Source organism: Maniola jurtina, chromosome 1 (genome assembly GCF_905333055.1).
Source record: "Maniola jurtina chromosome 1, ilManJurt1.1, whole genome shotgun sequence".
Lineage (NCBI taxonomy): Eukaryota > Metazoa > Arthropoda > Insecta > Lepidoptera > Nymphalidae > Maniola > Maniola jurtina.
In genome coordinates, this window is record NC_060029.1 from 4,600,338 (window position 1) to 4,623,427 (window position 23,090).

The 23,090-nt window shown below is 37.2% G+C and overlaps 3 protein-coding genes across 5 annotated transcripts; 2 read left to right on the forward strand and 1 right to left on the reverse strand.

Moving 5' to 3' along the window:
* Positions 1-1,056: 1,056 nt before the first annotated feature.
* Positions 1,057-7,517, forward strand: LOC123881040. 2 transcript variants are annotated; one of them, XM_045929570.1, is made up of 3 exons: positions 1,057-1,385; positions 4,017-4,069; positions 4,353-7,517. In XM_045929570.1, the coding sequence occupies exon 3, from the start codon at positions 4,354-4,356 to the stop codon at positions 6,334-6,336; it is 1,983 nt and encodes a 660-aa protein (XP_045785526.1). In that variant the 5' UTR covers positions 1,057-1,385; positions 4,017-4,069; position 4,353; the 3' UTR covers positions 6,337-7,517. The 2 variants fall into 2 exon arrangements, with proteins under 2 accessions (XP_045785526.1, XP_045785536.1); XM_045929580.1 differs by lacking the exon at positions 4,017-4,069.
* Positions 7,518-13,211: 5,694 nt separating this feature from the next.
* On the forward strand, positions 13,212-15,501 carry LOC123864161 (uncharacterized protein C18orf19 homolog A). Its single transcript, XM_045904441.1, has 3 exons — positions 13,212-13,705; positions 14,189-14,334; positions 14,824-15,501. Exons 1-3 carry the CDS (start codon positions 13,344-13,346, stop codon positions 15,060-15,062), a joined length of 747 nt encoding a protein of 248 aa, XP_045760397.1. The 5' UTR covers positions 13,212-13,343; the 3' UTR covers positions 15,063-15,501.
* LOC123881011 (LIM domain-containing protein jub) lies at positions 15,490-22,607 on the reverse strand. Of its 2 annotated transcripts, XM_045929536.1 has the most exons (7): positions 21,006-22,607; positions 20,285-20,454; positions 19,641-19,703; positions 18,651-18,816; positions 17,889-18,029; positions 17,230-17,374; positions 15,490-17,150 (listed from the first exon to the last, which is right to left on the reverse strand). In XM_045929536.1, exons 1-6 carry the CDS (start codon positions 22,483-22,485, stop codon positions 17,265-17,267), a joined length of 2,130 nt encoding a protein of 709 aa, XP_045785492.1. In that variant the 5' UTR covers positions 22,486-22,607; the 3' UTR covers positions 15,490-17,150; positions 17,230-17,264. The 2 variants fall into 2 exon arrangements, with proteins under 2 accessions (XP_045785492.1, XP_045785484.1); XM_045929528.1 differs by having other exon boundaries at positions 15,490-17,374.
* Between the last annotated feature and the right edge of the window lie 483 nt (positions 22,608-23,090).

A 23,090-nucleotide genomic window follows, 5' to 3' on the forward strand; every position in this document is an offset into this window, starting at 1 on the left:
AAAATATGATGTGTATAATTATTTATGTACGGAACCCTAAAAAAGTGAGGTCCGACTCGCACTTGACCGTTTTTAGTAAGTTCCTATTTTATATAAGAAACTATATAAAATAGGAACTTCGTGGTCGACTGGATACAAATGGCCAATTACTTACTTTGGCGACCTATCTATTAAATAGGGGATCGCAATAGACGGAAAACACGCGAAGCCAGGTCAAGATCCAATTATATTATAACTTACTTATCGAGCTTGTACTAAGCACTTATAAAAACCAGGTATGGAAAATAAAATAGAAAGGTTTGATTTTACCTTATACTGTGCATTAATAATTAAAAAAAACGGCCAAGTGCGAGTCAGACTCGTGCACTGAGGGTCCGTACTCGGGAATTTTTTTCCAACATTTTGCACGATAAATCAAAAACTTATATACATAAAAATAAATAAAAATCTATTTTAGGATGTACAGGTAAAGTCCTTTCATATGATACCCCACTTGGTATAGTTATCTTATTTTGAAAAATGAAACACATTTTAATTTTTTCCAAAATATCATGGTTCGGAAAACCATTTCTACCAAGACGCTTGGCTGTGTTTCTAGTTTTTACAATAGCCGAATAATCCTTATACGAACCTTCCCCACTCTTAGGAGAAATACCTATACAGGATAGTATTAAAAACAAATGTTACATGAGCTCGGTGGCTTTTATTCAGTGCTAGACATTGGGCTAGCGAATCAGTAGGCTAGCCATGAAATGTAGGTAGATACTTTTGAAAGTCTGTATATAACTTCACCTTACTTTCGAGGGAAGCTGGAAGAAATTTCTATGACAGAGATAAACTTCACCTTTGTCTTCTTAATTTCATCATCAGTTTGTAACAAGTACCTATTTGTTATGTTAGGTACAAAAAGAAATAGGCACCTTCTAGGCAAGCGCTCTCTAATTCAGACCTCATTTTTGTCGTAAGGCGCAAGCGTGTCGAGTAAAAAAGAGAAACTATACTATACTATACAACAACCTGAAAATGAGCTCATATTAATTAATTAATCAATGACTCGATGTTGATAGGTAAATTATTATAGCTACCTATTATTATTAATTGTTAGTTATACCTAAACTTGTAACGCCCCTTTTTTACGTTTAACGTTTCAACAGAGTTAGTTAATCGGTTATCATGGTTGTTAGCAAAAAACGGTTAACATGTGTTTACAGTTGTTGAACCTGTGTGTTGAACTTACAAACACTAACAGGCAATTAGCGGGCCAATACAATTGATGTTTAATAAGAAATGGTCAAACGAAGGTGTGTTATATTTCGTGGGCTAAGCTATGTAGGCCAGTCGATACTGAAAACATTTTTTACGTCCAGGATTGTATCCTAACACAGGTCAGTAGACACTTAATTAATAATATTTGTTGGTATCTATTTAGTATTTTTGCCTTATCATAATAAATAGGTACAGTATAATTAGGCTTGGCAGTTTTGGGGCGTACTCTCCAAGAGTGACCTATATAGACTTGTCCGGTAGACGGCAGAGCTGCTATAAAAAGTTTCCCACCAGACCAGACGCCAAAAAGAAATACCAGTATTATAGTTCATTACTTTTCGAAATAATCGCGAGAATACAAACATAGGTAGGTACGCGACAGGCTGACATGGCAATCGGGGGGGGGGGGGGGGGGGAGAGTTTTGCCCCAACTAGCCGCACAGCCTCATACGGCTCAAATACCTCCTTTTTTGAAAAGACAGTGAAGCGCATTGTGCGATTGGCCTTGCGCTCTGAAACGGTATTCCGTAGATACTATTTACCAAGCTGGCTGGAAAATATTGATCTTAAAGGCGTATCTTTACAGCATTATCAGAGATTTTCACAGCAGTAGGTGTAAACTAAAGCAATACAGACTATAAACAGCCTATTATTCCATTATATTATGTGTGTGGTGTATTACACAGCTTGGATTGGAACCTGCTTGTAGGCGCCTAAAACCACCGCGCCGCACTAGAGGCCATTAAGTAATTTATTTAATACCATACCTACAAGCTGAACAAAACTTAAAAATAAACGGATTTAAAATAAAAGGTGTATTTATTATTATCGGCCGCAACACGCGAGAGTCAAGACAATGTCACGCTTTGAAAGATTTTCACAATTTTCGTGATGGAAATGTGCACTTAGCCGTAGAACCGGTGGAAAATTTTGATGAGCTATAGTTGATAACAATTAAGCTCTTGAAGTATAGTAGCTTATCTATTTTACTTCAGTAATACATTCTCAATTACTGACCTACCTTTGTGAACCGAGTAGGCTAATTCGCCTTCCAACTAATGAAGTAGTTGTTGTGAAACTTTAACAGTTATCAAGTTTGCTGTCCTTAACTAAAAAAAATATTTTTGAGTTATTGCCAAAAATCGTAAGAATTTTCAAAGACTAGTGTTTTTAAAAGAGAATGCTACTTGGGACCAAGGTTTTCGTTTTTTTTTTCATGTACCAAAATTGTACTTACAAAGTAATAATTCAGTTAATTTAAAACGCACATAACCTCCAAAAAGTTTGAGGTGCGTACCTTTTTTTTTTAGCGTTGGGAAATGCCTTTACGCATCCCTCCCGAGAGACGGGAGGGTAGGTATGTGGGACTCGCCAGCCAAGAGGCGGCCGGAATACCCCCTGGGAGTGAGCCTCGAACCCCCCTAAATAGGATACCAACGTCTTAACACATCTTACTCACATAATATTTCACATATCACTTTTTTTATTTGTTTATACCTACTTTTCCAAAATTGTCCACGATCTCTTGGACCATGACGCGACGGTGTATATGAAGCATTCGTGACTATTGTATGCTTTTGTTTCAAGTCGTATTATTTACGCCGCCAGACTTACATGCTTTATTTATTACTTAATACCTAACAAGTACCTAACGAGTAACGACCTAGAGGAGCTAATATACCTATATTATAATAAATAATAATATATATAATACATATATAATATATAGCGAGTGGTTGGTCGTTTGGTTCTGTTCAGATGGCCACAGTGCTTCCTTTCACATGATTTTTAGCCGACTTCCAAAAAAAGGACGTTCTCAATTCGGTACGTATTTTTTAGGGTTCCATACCTCAAAGGAAAAAACTGACCAAGTGCGATTCAGACTCGCGCATACAGGGTTCCGTACTCGGGTATTTTTTCCTAATTTTGCATGATAAATCAAAAACTTTAAGCATAAGAATAAGTAAAACTCTACTTTGAAAACCCAACTACTACCCGCGAACCGTCAATAGATATAGCAAATTTTTCGCCGTCGCTCGCTCGGTGTATTTTAATATTGTACCAAGTAAATAATAATAATTATATTTATGAACTCAGAATTTTTTCCTCTTTCATTTGATATACCACTCAATACAATAGCAAAAAATGTTTACAAACCCCCACTTTTTTGATTGTAACGTCCGTCAGGTCAATTTTTTCGTATAAAATGTAGTCTATGTCACCCGGACCATAAAACGAATTGATTGACAACTCATTCATCAAAATCGGTCCAGCAATTTAGGCGCTACGGTGGAATACACATAACCTGATACAAACATACCTACATACATACAATATAGACTGCTAAAATCATAACCCTTCCTTTTGGCTTTGCCGTAGCCGGGTCAAACAGGGCGGCTTTAGATAGAGAAGCTTTTCGGGTAATGTTCACCAAACTTCGTTTCGAAGAATGCACGCGGTATACTTATAATGATAGTCTGCACTTGGCCTAAGAAAATCGCGCATGCTCAACGCAAGTACGCAGCCTCCGAGCGGACCAACCCCCCAGAGCTCGCTCAGTGACCCGCTGATGTGCGTACCGTCGCAAACCAACTATAAAATAATGCTGTGTGTTATACCCATTATGTTTTCACGGAAAATGTTGACAAATATCCACTCTTTCGTATCTTAAATCAGTTCAATATTAAGTTTAAAAAATCGCTAATAATGCAGCCATATATAAATGGATTTCTACTGCTCTATTTTCACAGTCGCGTTATATAAAAAGTCAGTGTTTTGAAAAGCGAAATGTAAATTAAATAAGGTAAGTTTTTGCACTTCTTTAATGCACTTTTAAAATACAATTTTAATTATTTGGATTAGAATTACCCACAAAATTAAATATGAGAATATACATATTTCGTATTCTTTTGTCTGGTCTATGAATATTCACTTAACTTGTATTTGATAGGTAAAATAATAATTTCTCAAACCAACAATCTAACGCTTAGGTACCTACTACTTTTTTAGACACTTGTAGAAAGAATATTTTTTTAAATAGATAACTATCTCTATTTACCTCACTCATAAAAGCTCATTTTTTCCAGAATGGTTCAACCGCTCAAAAGCTTTGTGGGAAGAGGGAACTCGGCGCCGATAAGATTGCGATATGTATTCTTGCTTGCCATAATATTTGGCGGCAGTTTCCTTTTACTCTTAATTAACAGTGGTACTGATATTTTCTTCATCAACAACGACATCGGTAATACGTGGAGAGTACACCGCTTCGATATTGTTAGCCCTGATGATACTTTTACGATAAAAACAGAAGGATGTACCATCCCTGGTTTGAACCCTTTCAGTGAAGACATCAAAAAATTTATTGAACGCCCCAAAAACATAAAACCATGTCACCAATCAAATATATCTTTACTCGATAATAATGAAACTCACATATGGATCAACAGAGAAAATTTACAATATTACGATGTACCACGAAATCCGAATATATCTTGCTGTTATCAGTCATTCTATCGACCGCTAGCCATCGTGGATATTTCTTCTATGGACGTAGATGATAGAGTCAAATACGAAGCCTGTGTTGAATTTTCAAACTCTATAGAAGTAATGAATGAATTTGTGAGAGTGTCTTGTATTTATAAGGAGAGAATACTTTATGAACAGTTCTTTCTGTTCACGCCCAAAAAACCATTTTTATCATTCAAGGAAGATTTTCTGGAAACGCCACCAAATCAAACTGCATTTAACGTCATTATAGTGGGCATCGATGCTATTTCAAGATTAAACTTCTACAGAACAATGCCTAAAACATTGGCATATTTAAAAAAGAAGGGTGCCATCGAATTTTACGGTTATAACAAAGTCGGAGACAACACATTTCCCAATTTGACCCCTATTCTCCTCGGTATGAAGGATACGGACTTGAAGAGAACGTGCTGGCCGAATATGAGGGCGACATTTGATAACTGTCCTTTTATTTGGGATTTGTTTAAAGATGTCGGATACTATACGGCACTCGGTGAAGACACGGCCACCTTAGGAACGTTTAATTTTGAAAAGTTTGGTTTCAGTCGAACCCCTACGGACTACTACCTGCACACGTTCATGCACGAATCCGAACGTTACACCGGCAATAACAGAGATTTTAATTCCTATATATGTATGGGAAATAAATATTTCTACAGAGTTCTATTAGATTACATTGGAAATTTAGCTACGAGCCTTAGAACATCTAAACTCTTTGGATTCTTTTGGGAAGTGACAATGAGCCATGACTATTTGAATTATCCGATGGCGATGGATGATAGTTACGAAAAGTTCTTAAAAAAACTCGATTACACGCGTTACTTAGACGATACGATTTTGATAATATTGAGCGACCATGGCATAAGATGGGGTGACATCCGATTTACCAAACAGGGCAGACTGGAGGAGCGTTTACCGTTAATGCATATACTTTTACCTAATTCATTTCGAGAGAACTATTCGTTTGCGTACGAAAACATGAAACTAAACAGTCACCGACTCACAACACCGTTTGATTTGTACGCAACTTTAACAGACTTGATAAATGTCGAAAAAATTAAAAATGAAAACATCAAAAGGCGATCTGAAACCGGTTACGCGTACGACAGAAGTATTAGCTTATTTTTACCGATTCCAAGCAATCGCACATGCAAGATAGCTGATATCGATGATCACTGGTGCACGTGTCATAAAGGGCAGAAAATACCAAACAACAGCGTAGAGGCATACGAAGCCGCGGGAAATTTAATGGGGCATTTAAATACGTTGATACACACACACCCACAATGTGCCCGGCTCTCACTTGTAGACATAGTGGAAGTGACAGAAATGTTAGCGGGGACGCCAAATGAAAAAGAAATTGGATGGAGGGAATTTTTGATTGTAGTGCGAACAACTCCTGGCAATGGAGTATTTGAAGCAACTCTTCGCCACGATGCCCGCGAATGGTCTCTCGCTGGCTCCATCAGCCGTTTGAACTTGTACGGCAATCAGGGTCATTGTATTCATCACTACCAACTCAAATTGTACTGCTATTGTCAGTAGCAGTAGTTGTATAAGTAGTATTAGAAGTCAAATATCTGTGATAATGTAAAAAATACATACACTTCCCTATACCTGGTAGGGTAAGTAGGTAGGTAGGTACATTAGGTCTACCTATGTACTAAAGCTTTTTCAAAATCAACGCATAGTAAAACTCGATTAAAAGTTTGCTCAAAACAAAATATGGCCTATATCAATACTTAATCTTAGTATAGGTACATTATACATTAAGTATTGCTTGCACTTAAATGTCGATTCTGTTGCCTAATGGGTACGTAGACAGGTAAAAATTAATTAATTTCCTTATGACTAGTAGTAGTAGCACAGTAGCTAGAGTGAATGGTAACGATACTTTAGATACTTGAATCATTTAAAAATTATTTTAATTTTATGTTAACGTCCTCTTAACTGCGATATGTTTGTGGAACTTGAAATAAGCTAAAGTTCAGTATCAAACCCATTTTTTGGAAACGCCACATTAAAACTGACCTATTGGTGGTACCTACACTTCAAATAATTACGTGTTAAGTATATTAATTATGCTTCATTGAGGCTTAAAATACGAGCAATGTAAAAAATATATAAATATACTTATGTGTATAGTCTTGTAGGCTATTAAGTTAAACGAAAACATGGTTGTTTAAAGTGTAGTCGCACACACTAACTTTATTCACGTAGTTAAATTAGAATTAACATAGGTACCTACTAATAAATAAAATAATCAGCTTCCACATAGATTCGTAAGTAAGATTCGAGATATTTTTATAGTTATCTTTTTGTTGAAGTAGGAAATTAAAGATACTAACTAAACATTAATAATAATTACTTTAACTATTAGGTCTAACGTTAACTCAGACGATTCGACCTGCCGAATCGAGTGTTCCAAATCACCCGGTTGGTAAATAGCTGCGCGCAAAGTACATTTAGCTATTTTATTTATAAGTTAGTATGACATAATTACCCAAGGTATGAGTTATGACATTATACGATCATGGTTCGATTCACCATATCTAAATACTTTAGTATAATTTTCTTATAAGCTATCTACAGTGGTCTCTTCTGTTCTCTTCTCTCTCTCTGGGCCGGTTTCCGCCCTTAAACGCTCGTGTGTGTGCTGTGAGTGCGTTGCCCCTCCTCCCCGCCAAAGTCTTCACTCCAGCCATCCAAGCTCTCTCTAGAAGCCAAGTAGACCGCCCAGGTTGCCGAGGGCTTCGTGAAGTGAGGTTGGGGATCCCAAATGGCGTTCTCGTTGTTCTGCCACGCCCGTGCACTCCAGGAGCACGTGCGTCGGTGTTTCATCGACCTCGATGCAGGCCCTGCACAGAGGACTGTCGGTAACACCTATAACGAAAAGGTGTTTGTTTAGTGGGCTATGCCCTGTTAAGAGTCCCACCACCTTCCAAAGTTTACGGTTACGCAATCCGACACGAATACAAAGATATACCTAAGTAAATAGACCTAATTAATAGGGATAAAGCTAGGCGCAAGATGATTGGCGTACAAACGTACTCGTAAAATAAAATTAATAGCTTAAGTACCTAAAGAAATAGTAGGTAAATATGTCGGTGGTTGACGAAATGCCTAGGAAAAATCTCTGTGTTTTTCACGTGTTGAAAGAATGTAGGTAGGTACTTAATTACCTACACAAGAATCAAGATAGAGGCAAATTGAATAAGTAGTAGAAAAAAATAGTTAAAGTAATAAGACGTTACAATAGTTATTAAAAACAATTAATTTTTCGCAAGTAAGTAGGTACTTAGTAAAACAGATGGTGTAGGCAACTTATTTTTACTTTTAGGGTAGACACAAAACAATAAACTTCACTTAAAGGTCGATTTTTCAATCGCCAAATTAATGTTTAACTGAAGAATAAAATTTTGTCAATTTTTATACTGGAAATATAAAAATTTCAAATTATATTTGACGATTGGAAATTCTACAAAGTGGCCGTTAGTATAATATCTACTCAGTTAACAATTACTTCAGCAACAACTGTTTTATGTGTAGAAAATAATAAATATGTATTCGTTACGATGTTTATTTATATGTCTTTTATTTCTACCACCTGAGCTACCACAAGTTTTAATAACTCAAAATTAAAAAAGAAAACCCGTCACAAAAACCTCTATAAGAAAACTAGAAAAGAGCTTATCTTTTTTAGCAACTTTCAAACGGCTGAACCGATTTTCTTCGAATAATCGAAGAGTGTTCTTAGCTTTATATAGCTATCGCTGGCTCGATCAAGCCGTCTTTCAAACAAAAAAAAAACTAAATTAAATCGGTGCATTCGTTTAGGAGCTACGATGCCACAGACAGATACACACGTCAAACTTATAACACCCCTCTTTTTAGGTCGGGGGTTAATAACGTGTCAATCACAGTCCAGGGAGACCTATATAATTGAATTGCAGTGAACTGTGAACCCCTTCTTTTTTTTTGGTGTCGGTTTAAAAAAGGCATTTTCTGTAACAGTATGGCATGAAGGTCATCTGATATTTTACGCTCTCGTGAAGGAAAATTCTTTTCATCAGACTAAACAAAAGTATATACCTAATTATCCATACAACCTAATATTATGATAATGGCTCCATGATGCGGAGATAATCGTCAGTCATTTTATCTTAACACATACTATTATTTTTAAAAGCGATGCTTTTGGGTAAAATAACTTTAATTTTTCTTTCAGTATGAGTCGCGTCACTGGAAACGTTGGAAGCGTGGACAAGAGAGATTCTATGTCTGTACGACTGCGATATTTATTCCTTCTTGCTACAGTTTTTGGAGGCAGCTTTCTTATTATTTCTATCAATAAGATTTCAGAAATTGTATATCTTAACAATGACGCGTCGATGGATCTCATTCGACACAAAGTGCTTTCTAGTGTTTTCAGTGAGAGTTATACCATAAAAACTAAAGGATGTACGATACCTGCCTTGAAACATTTAGGAGAAGAAGTTAAAAACCTGATTAGATTTCCAAAAGAAATGAAACTCTGCCCGAAGTCTAGTCTAGCGTTACTGGCAAACAATAGAACTCACATCTGGGTGCGAAACGAAAACAAAGAACATTACAAAATCACAAGTGACAGACACTTCGTTTGCTGTTACAGGTCCTTCTATCGTCCATTATCCATTCCAGATATCACGGCAATGTACATCGACGACCGTGTGAGTTATAGTGATTGTAAGAAATTTTCGAATTATATAGATGTGACTGATGAATTCGTAAAAGTTGAATGTAACGTAGGTACTGTTAAAGTTTACCAACAATATTTTGTTTTCACACCAAAGAAGAAGGCATCTTACGAAATTCCCAGCAATAAAACATCCTACAATGTTATTGTAATGGGTATTGATGCTGTATCGAGGCTCAATTTTTACAGAACTATGCCAAATACACTAACATTCTTGAAAGAACACAGTGCTATAGAATTACTGGGCTACAATAAGGTTGGAGATAATACATTCCCAAATTTAGTACCCATGCTAATGGGGTTTTCGGAACAAGACCTAAATACTACTTGCACTCCGAATGAAAGATCGTCTTTTGACAATTGTCCATTCATATGGCAATATTTCAAGCAAGCAGGATTTTACACAGCTTTCGGCGAAGATAGCTCGAGCCTTGGAACTTTTAATTACGAACAAGCTGGATTCATTGGAACTCCTACTGATTATTACATTCACACATTTATTAACGAAGCAGAACATAATGTGGGAAACAACCAAGATTTCAATTCCTTATTATGTATGAATGAAAAATATTTCTATGCAGTATTATTAGACTACATAGAAAATCTAACGTTAACTTTGAAAACGGACAAACTTTTTGGATTTTTTTGGGAAGTAACAATGAGTCATGATTACCTCAACTATCCGATGGTAATGGATAACGATTACAGTAATTTTTTTAAAAGGCTGCACGACTCTGGTTACCTTAACGATACAATCATATTTTTGGTAAGCGATCATGGGATAAGATGGGGCGAAATAAGAGCAACCAACCAAGGGCGGCTAGAGGAACGTTTACCGTTTGTACACATTCTAACACCTCCAACATTTCGTAAAAAGTACCAGCAAGCGTACAAAAACCTAAAACTGAACAGACTTCGTCTCACTACACCTTATGATGTACATGCTACCAGTGGCGTAACTATATCATCTAGGGCCCGTGGCAAATTCTTTTCATGGGGCCCTATCAGTAAAAATCGCCACGTTGTACTCAGTTTAATTTTAATAAACTTCGAGAGTTTCAGCATACCTACTCAATTACACGTTGTACCTACATATCCCACTAATGGCCATAGGCAAGGCCGTAGCCAGGACAGCCGTTTCAATTTGACAGCAAGATAGAAAACAACAAGATATAGGAGCGCGAGCGCAATTTATTTTGTTTTAATACAGATAAAAAAGCGAGAGATGAACGAGCTCAGCCATAAAAAATGTTATGTTTTAAAGCACCTCACTCAACTTTTCTAATGAAAAATAAAAAGTTTCTAGGGATATTTATTATTGTTAACCCATGCGGATGAAGTTCCGGGTAAGTACTACAATAACAACTAATACAACAAAAGCGCGAGCGAAGCGAGAGCGAAATTTTTATTAATTGTATTTACAAAAATCTATATTAATACTAGCTGACGCCCGCGACTTCGTCCGCGTGGATTAAGGTTTTTCGAAATCCCGTGGGAACTCTTTGGTTTTCCGGGATAAAAAGTAGCCTATGTGCTAATCCAGGATATTATCTATCTCCATTCCGAATTTCAGCCAAATCCGTCCAGTAGTTTTTGCGTGAAGGAGTAACAAACATACACACACACACACACACACACACACACATACAAACTTTCGCCTTTATAATATTAGTGTGATTAGCGATCTTTTCAGGGCTTAGGTATCTTCTTGGGCAAAAGGTACTATTCAGTGGTAGCTTGCATTGTAATTGGTATAGGTATTTTATCCCAAAAAATCAGAATTTCCACGGGGTTTGAACGAAGGTCCGGTAATCTAATACAATAAAAAAGCGCGAGCGAAGCGAGCGCAAAATTTTTGATAGATTGTAAATTCGAGACCTAGTTATCATGCATTTTGAAAACAATTTCTCTTTGTCTGGGATTTCGGGGCCTCTTGGGCCGGGGCCCTCTTGGGTCGGGGGCCCGTGGCAATTTGCCAGCCCTGCCACCCTATTGTTACGCCACTGCATGCTACTCTACTTGATCTCATTAACTTAGAACAAATCGAAAACCAAATGATTGAGATTCGTAGTAATCAGTCATACGTAAGTCGCAATAAAGGTGTGAGTTTATTTTTATCGGTACCCTTTAACCGTACTTGTGCTATGGCAAATATTGATGATCATTGGTGTAGTTGCCACAAAGGGACAAAACTATCTGCTAAGAGTATAAAAGCCATGGAAATTGCTGGACGATTAGTGCAAGAACTTAATTTGATGCTGCGTGATTATAGCCAATGTGCTCTACTGAAACTTGCCGAAGTTGAAGAGGTGACAGAGATGGAAGTGAGTTCGCCTGGAAATGATTTTGAATTTAAGGAATACATGGTTGTAATACGCACGGAGCCGGGCAATGGGCGGTTCGAGGGGACCCTGCGTAATAACAGCGAAACATGGTCTCTATCTGGTACTATCAGTCGCCTTAACCTTTATGGTAGCCAGAGTCGTTGCATTCACAACTATCTACTCAAACTGTACTGCTACTGCGATAATTAATGTCGAGGTAAAGCGCAGCGAAACTTTCTGTGATATTGTACTGGATAGACCTACCTACCTAGCTTGCACGGAAAGCGTAGCGTTGGCAGTCCTCCCATGAGGTGGGCAGGTGACATCAAACGAGTTGCAGGGAGCCGCTGGATTCAGTCGATGCAAGACCGTGGCATGTGGAAATCCCTACAAGAGATCTCCAGCCGTGGATGTTACATGACATGTTTATTAATTTTAATGATATGTGACTGTTTCGTCATTCAAGGACTCTGAAATATATAAATCAGGGGGTTTGTTGATTTAAAAAAAAAAATATATATTATTTTAGTTCAATTTTTTTTTTAATTTTTAGGGTTCCATAGCGGAAGGTGGCAACGAGACGCTATTAGGTACTAGAACCTCCTCTGTCCGTCCGTTCGTCCTCTGCCTGTCTGTCTGTGGGCTCTGTATCTCGCGAACCGTAATAGGTAGAGTTAAATTTTTTACAGTGTATTGAAATTACCGCTATAGATAAGCCAATAATAATAAATGGTAATAAAAATTCAAAATTGGCCGCCATGAAAACTAAAAAAAATTAAAAAGTGTTATTTCTTGTATGATAGTGCGGGACCCTGCCGCATAGACACGCACATGAAGCAATTAAGTAGGTACAATATCGCATTTTAGTCTTGGATTTACTTGGTCCTTGTCTTCATTTTTAGGGTTCCGTACCTCAAAAGGAAACAGGAACCCTTAGCTTAGACTCTAAGCTAAGTGATCGTCTAAGAAAATCACTTTATTGTCTGTCAAGAAACCTATTGGGTAGGTACTTCCCGTTGACCTAGAATCCTGAGATTTGGCATGTAGGTAGGTCTTTTAGCACAAGGGAAAAATCCGAAATCGTGTGCTTAAGTTACATCGCAAAAAGTTAATTAAAACTGTTATTTTTGTACGATGGCACGGAGCCCTTTGTGTGCGAGTCTGACTCGCACTTGACTGGGTTTTTTTAATTCGCCACCGTTTTTCGTGAACAACTAACCTAGTTACCTAACCTTCGAACAAAATTATACTAGGTATAATAACAAATGTACATAATAACAGCGCAATCTAGTGCATTTTTTGGAAAGTAACTGGCAACACTGCTGTCAAGTGTCAATTCGCAATAACTGTCAAACAAACATGTCATTCTGTGATGTCATTTATGTCAATCAATTGTCGAGTGCACTGCATTACAAAAATTAAAAATATATTGTTGCATTGAAAATGTGTAATTTAGCTTGATAATTTCTAGTAAATATTAGTGTAGTCACAAAATGGCTCTGTCGTGTAGGATTTTACATACAAGCAATTTGTTTTTTCGTAACATAACCAAACCGGTGAAATGGAGTGTGCGGAAACACTGTCCTGTAAGACTCTTCTGCAACGGCGTACGATATCAAAATAGTATTTTAGACAGACCTTTATTAGTGGGAAAGGAATATAGAATATTAGCAAGGCCCGTTCGACAGTGCACAACTCAATCTGGCGATCCTAAGAGCCCGCAAGAGCCAGAGAAGAAACCAGGTCTTATACAAAGGTTTAAGCAAATGTATAAAGACTACTGGTACGTCCTTCTCCCTGTGCACATGACAACATCAGCTATATGGTTTGGTGGATTTTATTACTGCGTGAGCAGGTAAGTTTCATATTCAGTAAATTCTGCTGGTCGCCTGCCACAATAGAATATTTAACACTTGTAACAAACACAAGTCTAGTTATACGATATGTTTCATAAAGAATCAAAGGCCTTGACTTATGACTGGTGCTTAAGCATATTTTTTAAATTACCAAAATAGGCTTGCACTTGACAACAATATGCTTAATGGAAAGCAACGATAAGGTCTAGGTCAGAGCACATTTGTCTATAAGATGCCTGTTTACTCTTGAAGGTATGTGAGTTAAAGGTTATGTTATGAATTAATAGTTACTCATAACATTAATGTTATTGCATCATCAGTCATCACAAATACCTATGAAACTGCAAGTCATTAGTATGTTTTGTTACGTTATTCAACTAGCGACTTTACAATCATTGGCTAACGTGGTTCTTGTGATAGATTTTCCTCACAAAACTCAATACATGTTTATTACTCTATTTAAATGATTATTTTCTTTTCAGTGGAGTAGATGTCGTCAGCCTGATGGAATCAATGGGCATTAGTGAGAAATTGCTCATACCATTGCGAGAGACTGGTGCAGGATACTTTGCACTTGCACTAGCCTGTTATAAACTTATAACACCTCTGAGATATGCAGTTACTGTTGGTAATAATCACTACCCATATTAATGAAATGCAAAAGTATGGTTGTTTGTTCTTCAATTGAACCACAAGATTTTTTACATATATCTATGCAAAAAAATTACCATTATCTCAAAACTATAAGAAGTTTAAAAACTTCTTGAAACACAACACCAATGAAAATAGGGTTTCTAAATATTATAATTTTTCTTAGTTGATATAGAAATTAGATCTCAAATCAAATTATTTACTTTGGTGCTAATAAAGACTTACTATGACTGCATACTAGGCAATACTAAGAGTGGTGTAGCGCCTGGCACCCAAATTTGACAGCTAGTGTGACAATCACAATCACCTCTGATTGGCTGAAACTCACTATAGCTCCATAAAGCACTGTAGCAAATTGATAATGAACATGTATGCTAAGGTGCCAGATGTATTTCTTTTTACTAGGGTTTATAAATCTCAGTATTTCACACTGCTCAACTTTTTGTAATTTCTACTATTATTTTAGGTGCAACCACATATGCTATAAATAGACTGACAGCCTTTGGATGGATTAAACCAGTCCCTTCAAGGGAAAGACTTAAGGAGATGATTCAAGAAAAGAAGGATAACATTCAAGATAGATTTCAGGAAAGTAAGCAACACTACCAGACCCAAATACAAGAGAAAAAGACCCAAGTCATGGATGAAATGCAGCGATATAAGACAGAAATGAAAAATATAAAAAATAGAGTTAAAAAAATGTAAATTATCCTCTTTTTTGGAATATTAGAAGTTTCATAAAGCTTTAATAGCCAGTCCTTTGCTATGTATAATTTACTTTAGTGAACGGGGAAATCTTAAAATCTTTATACAAAATAATTATAGTTTTAAAATATTTATTGTTAAAAATATATAAATACAAAAGTATTATTTAACAAAATTATTTTTATTTAATAGAAAGAATTTTATGATAAACACATTTCAATTGTCAAAATGTACAGACATCATAAACTAAATACAATTAAGTAAGTACCTACAAAACTGGACAGCACATAACTGGAATGTTTAATGGTGCTATTTTTCTTCTAGTTTATAATCACAAGTATGTATAAATAAAGTAAGAAGGTAGTTCTTAATAGAGCCAGATGTGCTGTCTCTTGTGTGAAAATAAAATTAATAAATGCATCAAAAATATTAAAAATAACAATCAATTTTATTTCCCCAGATGACACAATAGTTGTTTCAACAATACTGTTTACTTATTATGCAAAAAAAAATGCAATTGAGCCCTTATTCAAAAATGTACTGTTTTTCCAATTTCTTACTCCCTCCTGACTGCAAGGATCCCAGATAAGCGCAAATTATTGTTATATCACATATAAATTGTAGGCATAAACCATTTCTGGCTCCATTAAATTACATTTGATTATATCATTACTTAACTAACAACCATGCATACAGTTAAATCTAATTAATTTAATATAATCTACAAAAGGTTTATTCTCAGTCACACATCTCTACCAAAACACCACTACTGAACCAACAGTTCTAGTCCCACATTTCTATTTCCACTTACATCAAGCTGTCAAAGGATTGATTCACTTCACACATACATTTTATTAGGTACTCAAATATTCTAACATCAAAATAGCTACACATTGAGCATATTATGTATTCACATATCATGATTTTTTTGAGGATGACTCGCATTTCTTTAGGATAATTGAATCATTTACATTTTGTGACTTTTTAATATGATTTTTTTTCACTTTTATCAAAATTACCAATGTGACAAACCAGGTCAAGAAAACATGGCTGTTCCCTTATTATTTTATAACAATTTACTAAAATGTTAACATTTCTCTTTGTTCTAATACATCTTACAAACAATTTTAATCAACATCATTTTTATCAAACGTTAACATTTCACTTTATTTTATTACATATTACAAACCATTTTAATCAACATCATTTTTATCAACAAAATATAATTTCGCACATTCCTAAACTTTTCATAAACAAATATTCAAACAGGGCATATTCATACGCTAATATTAAAGTCAACATCGCTGTTGACAGTGGCAGAGTGAACTAGAAGGAGGGAACTCTCAGTTTCATCCTGAATCAACAATATTTAAAAATATTAGACTATGGATGACGTGAAATCAAAGAAAAATAGGCGATTCATAGCGTCATTTGACGCTATGAATCGCCTGTTCCTACATTTGTAGGAACATTTTGCAGTGTTGCAATGCATGTCATATGCATGTAGTATGTCGTGTAGTATGTCAGACCAGAACAAACTATGCTATTAGACTTCAATGAGTTACTCTGATCTTTCTGTATTGTCACAACGCACCACAAGTCAATGTGTTTGCACCATAACTGTCCTACAATACAATTTCGGTGTAAGACCATGAACACTATTGAATTAAATGTATGGAACAATTATTCCAAACAAAAATCATGTTCTGTGAAGCTAACCTACTTAATAATATGACACTGACCATTCAAGTTAAATAAGCTAAAGCAAGCAGCAAGCAAAAATTTTTGTTTGGAATCTAGTGAGTACATAGAGATCACTGATTACCACACGTTTATTATACATATTGGCAGTGCGTTCGTAACACCAAGGAATAAACCAGGAAGGAACCAAATACAATGTAAAGCCTGACAAGGAATATAAAAAACTTGCTCTAAGGGCCACCACTTTTTCATTTTTCATTCCAATAGGTATTAAGTTTAAAGTCTAGTATAGGTAAATTAGTTTCACTAGTTTTCCGCAATAAGTTTTTTATTTATCAGGTCTTCAAATATTCATTAAAATCATTTTGCATCGATAATATGCAAAAGAAAAGCCATATATCACAACAATCTGGAGCCCAGAGGTGCAACAGCCACACACCGCAACACTCTGGAAGGCAGAGGGGCAAACACAACATTCTGGAAGTCGGAGGTTGTGACGGTTTAGCCCATGTACTGGTAGGAGGCGGGCGACAGGTGCGGCGCGGGCGGCATGCCCGGCCCCGTCGCCGCACCGATGGTGGACAGGTGACAGGCGCGGCACATTAACTTCCCTGAAAACAATCAAAATTGAAAACATTTGAAGATCAAGAGCAAGTTGGACTCCCACACGAAGGTTCCTTACTATCATACAAAAAAAAAAAAAAATTGTCATGGTGGCCATTATGACATTCTTAGTATTAGGTTTTTTCCATTCCATTCATCAGCCTGTATGCCTCTACTGCTGGACTTAGGCTTTTCCAAGAGAGCGCCACCAAACACGGTTCTCCACAATTATTTTTATAATAGAAATACCCATTCTGGGAAAACTTCAACTCTACCTATTTAAGGTTCATGAGATAGGTAAAGCTGTTGACAGCCACCGTTGCAGCTTAGATAATACATTTTTTTAAAAGAATATTAGCCATGCTAATCATGACTAATACTCCCCTTTCCCCTCCAAGTAAGCGTAAAGCCAGGAGTGGGTACGACAATAGTGTAACGGGTGGGATCGAACCGCCGACCTATTGGAATTCAGTCCACTCCTTAACTGTTGAACTATCGAGGCTCAACATTTCCTTCACGTACCAGCTAATGGATAGCAGCGCTTGTCAGGCTCGTCGGTGAGTTGCATGCCGCACACGCAGCACATGTAGCAGTCCACGTGGAAGTCGCGGTCCATGGACACCACGCGCACCGTCTCATCCGTACCTTCCACAGGAGTTATACCTGGAAAACATTAAAAATCATTATTAGTGAAAACGTTAGTGCAAAAAAACTGGCTAAAACATTCTACCCAAAACTAGAAAATTGTTTACAATTTGTTGTATTGGTATTGCCTGTCGTAGAGGCGATGGCCATTGGAGCCAGAAAGTCCTTGAGTGGAGACGGCGTATAAGCAAGCGTAGTGTGGGACACCCACCAGCACAATGGACCGACAATATAAAGCGGCTGGTGGGAAGTGGCTGGATAGGAAGGCTGAAGACCGGGTGCAATGGCACTCTTGTGAAGGCCTATGTCCAACAGTGTACGTCCACAGGCTGATGATGATGATGGTTATAATGTTGGCATTGACTGATTTAGCAAACAGTGTTAGGTATACCACTTGATTGAGATGGCTTGTGAGCAGTGGCGTGCACAGGATCTATAGCTAGGGTAGGCATAAGGTAAGGTAAGGGTAGGTCAGGAAGGGTAGGTAAAGTAGGTAGTTGCCTAATTACTAGCGGCCACGATGAAAAATGTGCATTGAACTATTTCAGTCAGGGTAAGCAGCGCTATTATGCCTCTATGACCTGCACGCCGCTGTTTGTGAGGTAGTGTAATAAATTAATTATATTGAAGTGTACTGACCTTTACCACAGCTGGCACACTTGGGAGCAAACATGCGATGGTAATCATTGACACAGTAGATCTTGTTGTCAACGTCCACAGTGAAGGGGACCCCGTCCAGACACTCGTTGCAGATGCAGCAGCGGAAACAACCAGGGTGGTATGATTTCCCCATTGCTTGTAAAATCTGTAAAGAAGCTCTTGTTACATAGACATCTTAAGGCTGAGTGTCCAATCAAACAGCCTAGTAGCACAGTTGACAATGCCACAGGTTGATTAAAGAATAGACATGTACTAGATCTAGTACATAATTATATTAGAGCTGAGGCATAGCGAATTCTTTCCTTTGGCAAATTTGTCTCTCAATCCTAATCTAACTTCCAACCATAATCCTCCAATTGATTGCATAACTTAAGACAGTGAATACCTGGGTGGATAATCTAGCTTAATAATTGTTAGTGTATCCCTACATGTTCAATTTGTACTGCCTGGGCATGTATAATTTTGCCTGCCTGAATGTGAAGAGGCACCTTGAGGAAAGACTAGGATAAAATTTCAAACAAAATGTTCAAGTAGGCGCAGAGTAAAGGATATGATATTATATACATAGGTTCGAGGTAGTCGTCTAGACTCCACAGCAATTATGTAAGTGCAGGGCGAAGGAGCAACCCATACTGGCCTACGTAGTTAAGGCCCTACATAGGAGGGTCATCGTGCTCATCATTTAGCATCAAAGACATTTGATCACTATGTCTCTATTTATACTGTGGTATAGGTAAAGGAGTACTCATCTATACAAGTTCAAAGTTTAATAAAATGGGAACAGATAATTCAAATTGATAAGAGCTAACAGCTATCAGCTTGTACATAAATATTAAATACAAATAAATATGTGCACTAGAAAAATAATATGTACATCAAAACATTATCTACACTGGATTGCAATTTATCTATTTGTTACGTAATTAATGCAGTAATAAATTACAGAACATTTTGAATAATGTGACTTACCATTTCCATTATTAGATGCCCACATATTGCACATTTCTCAGCCGTTTGTTGAAATCCAGAGTACTGAAAAAATAATCAATTATTTATTAATGAACAAAACTTCAAATCTATAGAAGAGGAGATCTATAGAAAAACCAAAAATAGCCAACACATCTAATGGGTGAAGTGGCAATAGGTTGGCCACAGTTTGAAAATCCAACAGATGCTATGGTGTTGCTATGTGACCTCCCATGGAAAACCAACAACTAGGTGGAAATCAGAGCCACAGGATGTGAGTCTCTATAAGAGATCCAAGTCCAGCAATGGAAGTTGATCTATTGACAACAACAACAGCAAACACAACTAGCTATTTATTAACAACTAGATGATGCTCGCGACTTCGTCCATGTGGATTTAAACTTTTTGAAAATCTACGGGGATCTCTTTGATTTTCCTGAATAAAAAGTATCCTCTGTCCTTATCTCCTAGATGCAACTCATCTCTGTGCCAGTCCAAAAATCAATACAGCTACTAAACCATTAAAAATTATCACAGATACAGCCACACATTCATAATATTATTTCATTATAGAAAAAACAATTTATGTTAATTGTTAAATTAAATTCAAGGTTTAAACTTCACATTATTTATTTCATAATACATACCAGATAATCCTCTTCACAATACACTTTTCCGTGAACATTATAGAAGGCCTTGCCTCTTAAGGCTCTGCCACATGAGCAGCATATGAAACAGTTTGTATGGTAAAGGTTGCCCATAGCCTGGCATGCTTGGCCTGCACCTGTGACTCCAGCACCACAAGTGTGACATATACCTGGAAGGAGCAAGAACTTATAACTACAAAATATTATTACGTGAATTAATTTTCAGTATACAATATAATTCGTCCACTATAGGTGGTCCTTTGCATGAGTGCACCAGACTGAAGTGGAAAATGCTTGTTAGGAAATCACATCTGCTTTGAAAAACTACCACAACTGATCTGCAAAAAATGTTAGGAGAAAGATATCATAATGTTATTTCATTATCATGCACAATTGTCATTCAGGAGTAGGTATATTACAGAGATTGGGTATATGTTGTCATCAATGAATGTTAAAACGCAAGTCCTGTAGATAAACTTCATACTGTATGACATAATATAGGTTTCAGAACCTTCAAAGTTCAAATGTTGTTTAGACTAACTAATCAAAAAAGAATCAAGAAAAATTGGTCTTACCACTAAAACTTTTGATTCATTTGAAACTGACATTATATGTGCATTTTGTGTGATAAACAGTTTAATGTCTGTTTCAACAGTGCCTAAAGTTTTTGTGGTAAGATGGGATAACTTTTCCATACAATATGTAATTAAAGGGTCCTTACCAAAGTATTCTCCTTCCTCATCCTGTCTCTCCATTTCTTCTTCTAGTTGTCGTGTTAATTCTTCTATTTTACGCTGAGCTTCGCTAGGCCCTGGTGGCCGTGGAGGGGTGATACTGTAAGGGAGGAGGCTCTTCCCACGGCCTCCGGAGCCTCGTGAACCTCCAGACAACTGGGACACTGAGCTAGGAGTAGGACTAGGCGCAGGAGATTGCACAGGTGAACACATAGATGCCATGTTACGTGAACTTATTGATTCTGATGCTAGAGACACATTGTCCTTGTTTGCTGCAGCCACAGCAGCCGCGGGGGATCCTCCAGTCATGCAAACATAGTCAGAGCCATTAGTATCTTCAACTATTTGCATTCTATTAGGGATAGGCTTTGGGGTGGCAATGTAACTGCCATTAACAGCAGGCTTCACTTTCCCCAGTCCGTTCCCCACGGGAGGTGGTGGTTTTGGGTGAAAGTATTTTGGAGCAATGACAGCCCCCTGAACCTCAGTAGCAATATTCGCCTTAGGTCTCTGAGCACTTGGTGCAATTGATGCATAAATGGCTGTGGAAGGAATTGTCACAACTTTGTCATCAAAACTCACAGAGTTATTATTTTTTAAAAGAGCACTGACATCAGTGTATTTTGGTGGTGCCGACTTCATAATAGTATAATCACTACTGGAATTATCTGTTGAGATGTAGGGTGGTGGGGGAGGCGCCTTGTCTACTTTGCTTTTATCACTGAGCAGTTTCTGAGAACTACTCCTATTTATAGTGGTGTTGGGCACCTGGGGTCCTGGTACAGAGCCTTGCTGAATGTATTGCTGGTCCACGTTAGGTTGCACTTTATAATCGATCTTATCATTTTCAGGACAAAGCATATTCTCATAGAGCAGTGGATTTAACTTGGTTTTGTTATTAACGGGCACCTGAGGCTGCGCCTTGCTGTAGCGGGTGTTGTAGTACCCGTCGGCGACGAGCGGCGAGCTCTGGTACAGCTGGTGGTAGTACGGGGGCTGCGGTAAGTGTTGCTCGCCGTAATATTCGATGTTTTCGTACACTGGCGGTGGATACTGAGTGTTAGTATTTCCTGGTATTTCGTACAAATCTTCAGTTTGGTAACTGAGCGACCTTTGCGAAATGGAGTCTATAGATCGCGTAGGGCTCGCCGGAAGTGCTGCCGTGTTAATATCGCGCTTATTGATCGACGCTATGGTTTCTACTCGCTTGGGAGTCGCGAATTTCGAAGACGCTATTACATTCGATCGCTCGTAAAAACTGTAATCTTGACGATTGACAGGAGCATTTTCTAAAGTAAAACTCTCTATCGCACCGACGGGCCTAGGCTTCGCTTGAGCACTTAAATTTGAAGTAGAAGCAGAGTGCGCTTGCTCAGTATCATTTTCGTCTTTGTTGGATATTTTCAAATCTTGTAAACCAAGAACACACCGTTGCTCTTCGGAGTTAGTTCTTCTTGAGGAATCCATAATTGAACAAAATTATGATAACTTTACTAGCACAATTGAAAATTACACATAAAACATTTATGATTCATAATAATTTTTTGTAATCTTCAACAAAACATTGTAAATTGTAAAAAACTTGAGCTGTAAAGTTGCAAAAAAAAAAAACAAAATTAGTGATGTGGTGATGAAGGAACTGAATGAATAATTAACATCGATAACAGCTAAATACGAGGCGATAGATAATCAATTAGTAATCGATTCCAGATTTTTTTTAAATCAATGTGATCTAACAGTATAGCTGGCCACCGTTTAATAAATAATTAACTTCATAAAAGTTGACTACGAAGTGACTACGTTAAACGTTACAACATTACCTACAATTCGGAAGATTTTAACGCAAGTTAGCCTTAATCGTTAATCCGTTAAGTTCCGTTCCGTTCTAAGTTTTTTTAAGTAAACTTAGAAGTTAATCTGCTAGTCGAAATGTTTACTTTGTTAATAATTATTAAGAAGTGTGTAGGCACAAATGACTTCTCACGCGTCATTTTAACTATAAAGGTCCTCGTTCATGTCAAAAGTACGGTTCACCTTTAAATTAGGACCAAAATGGTACTTCTGATATGATG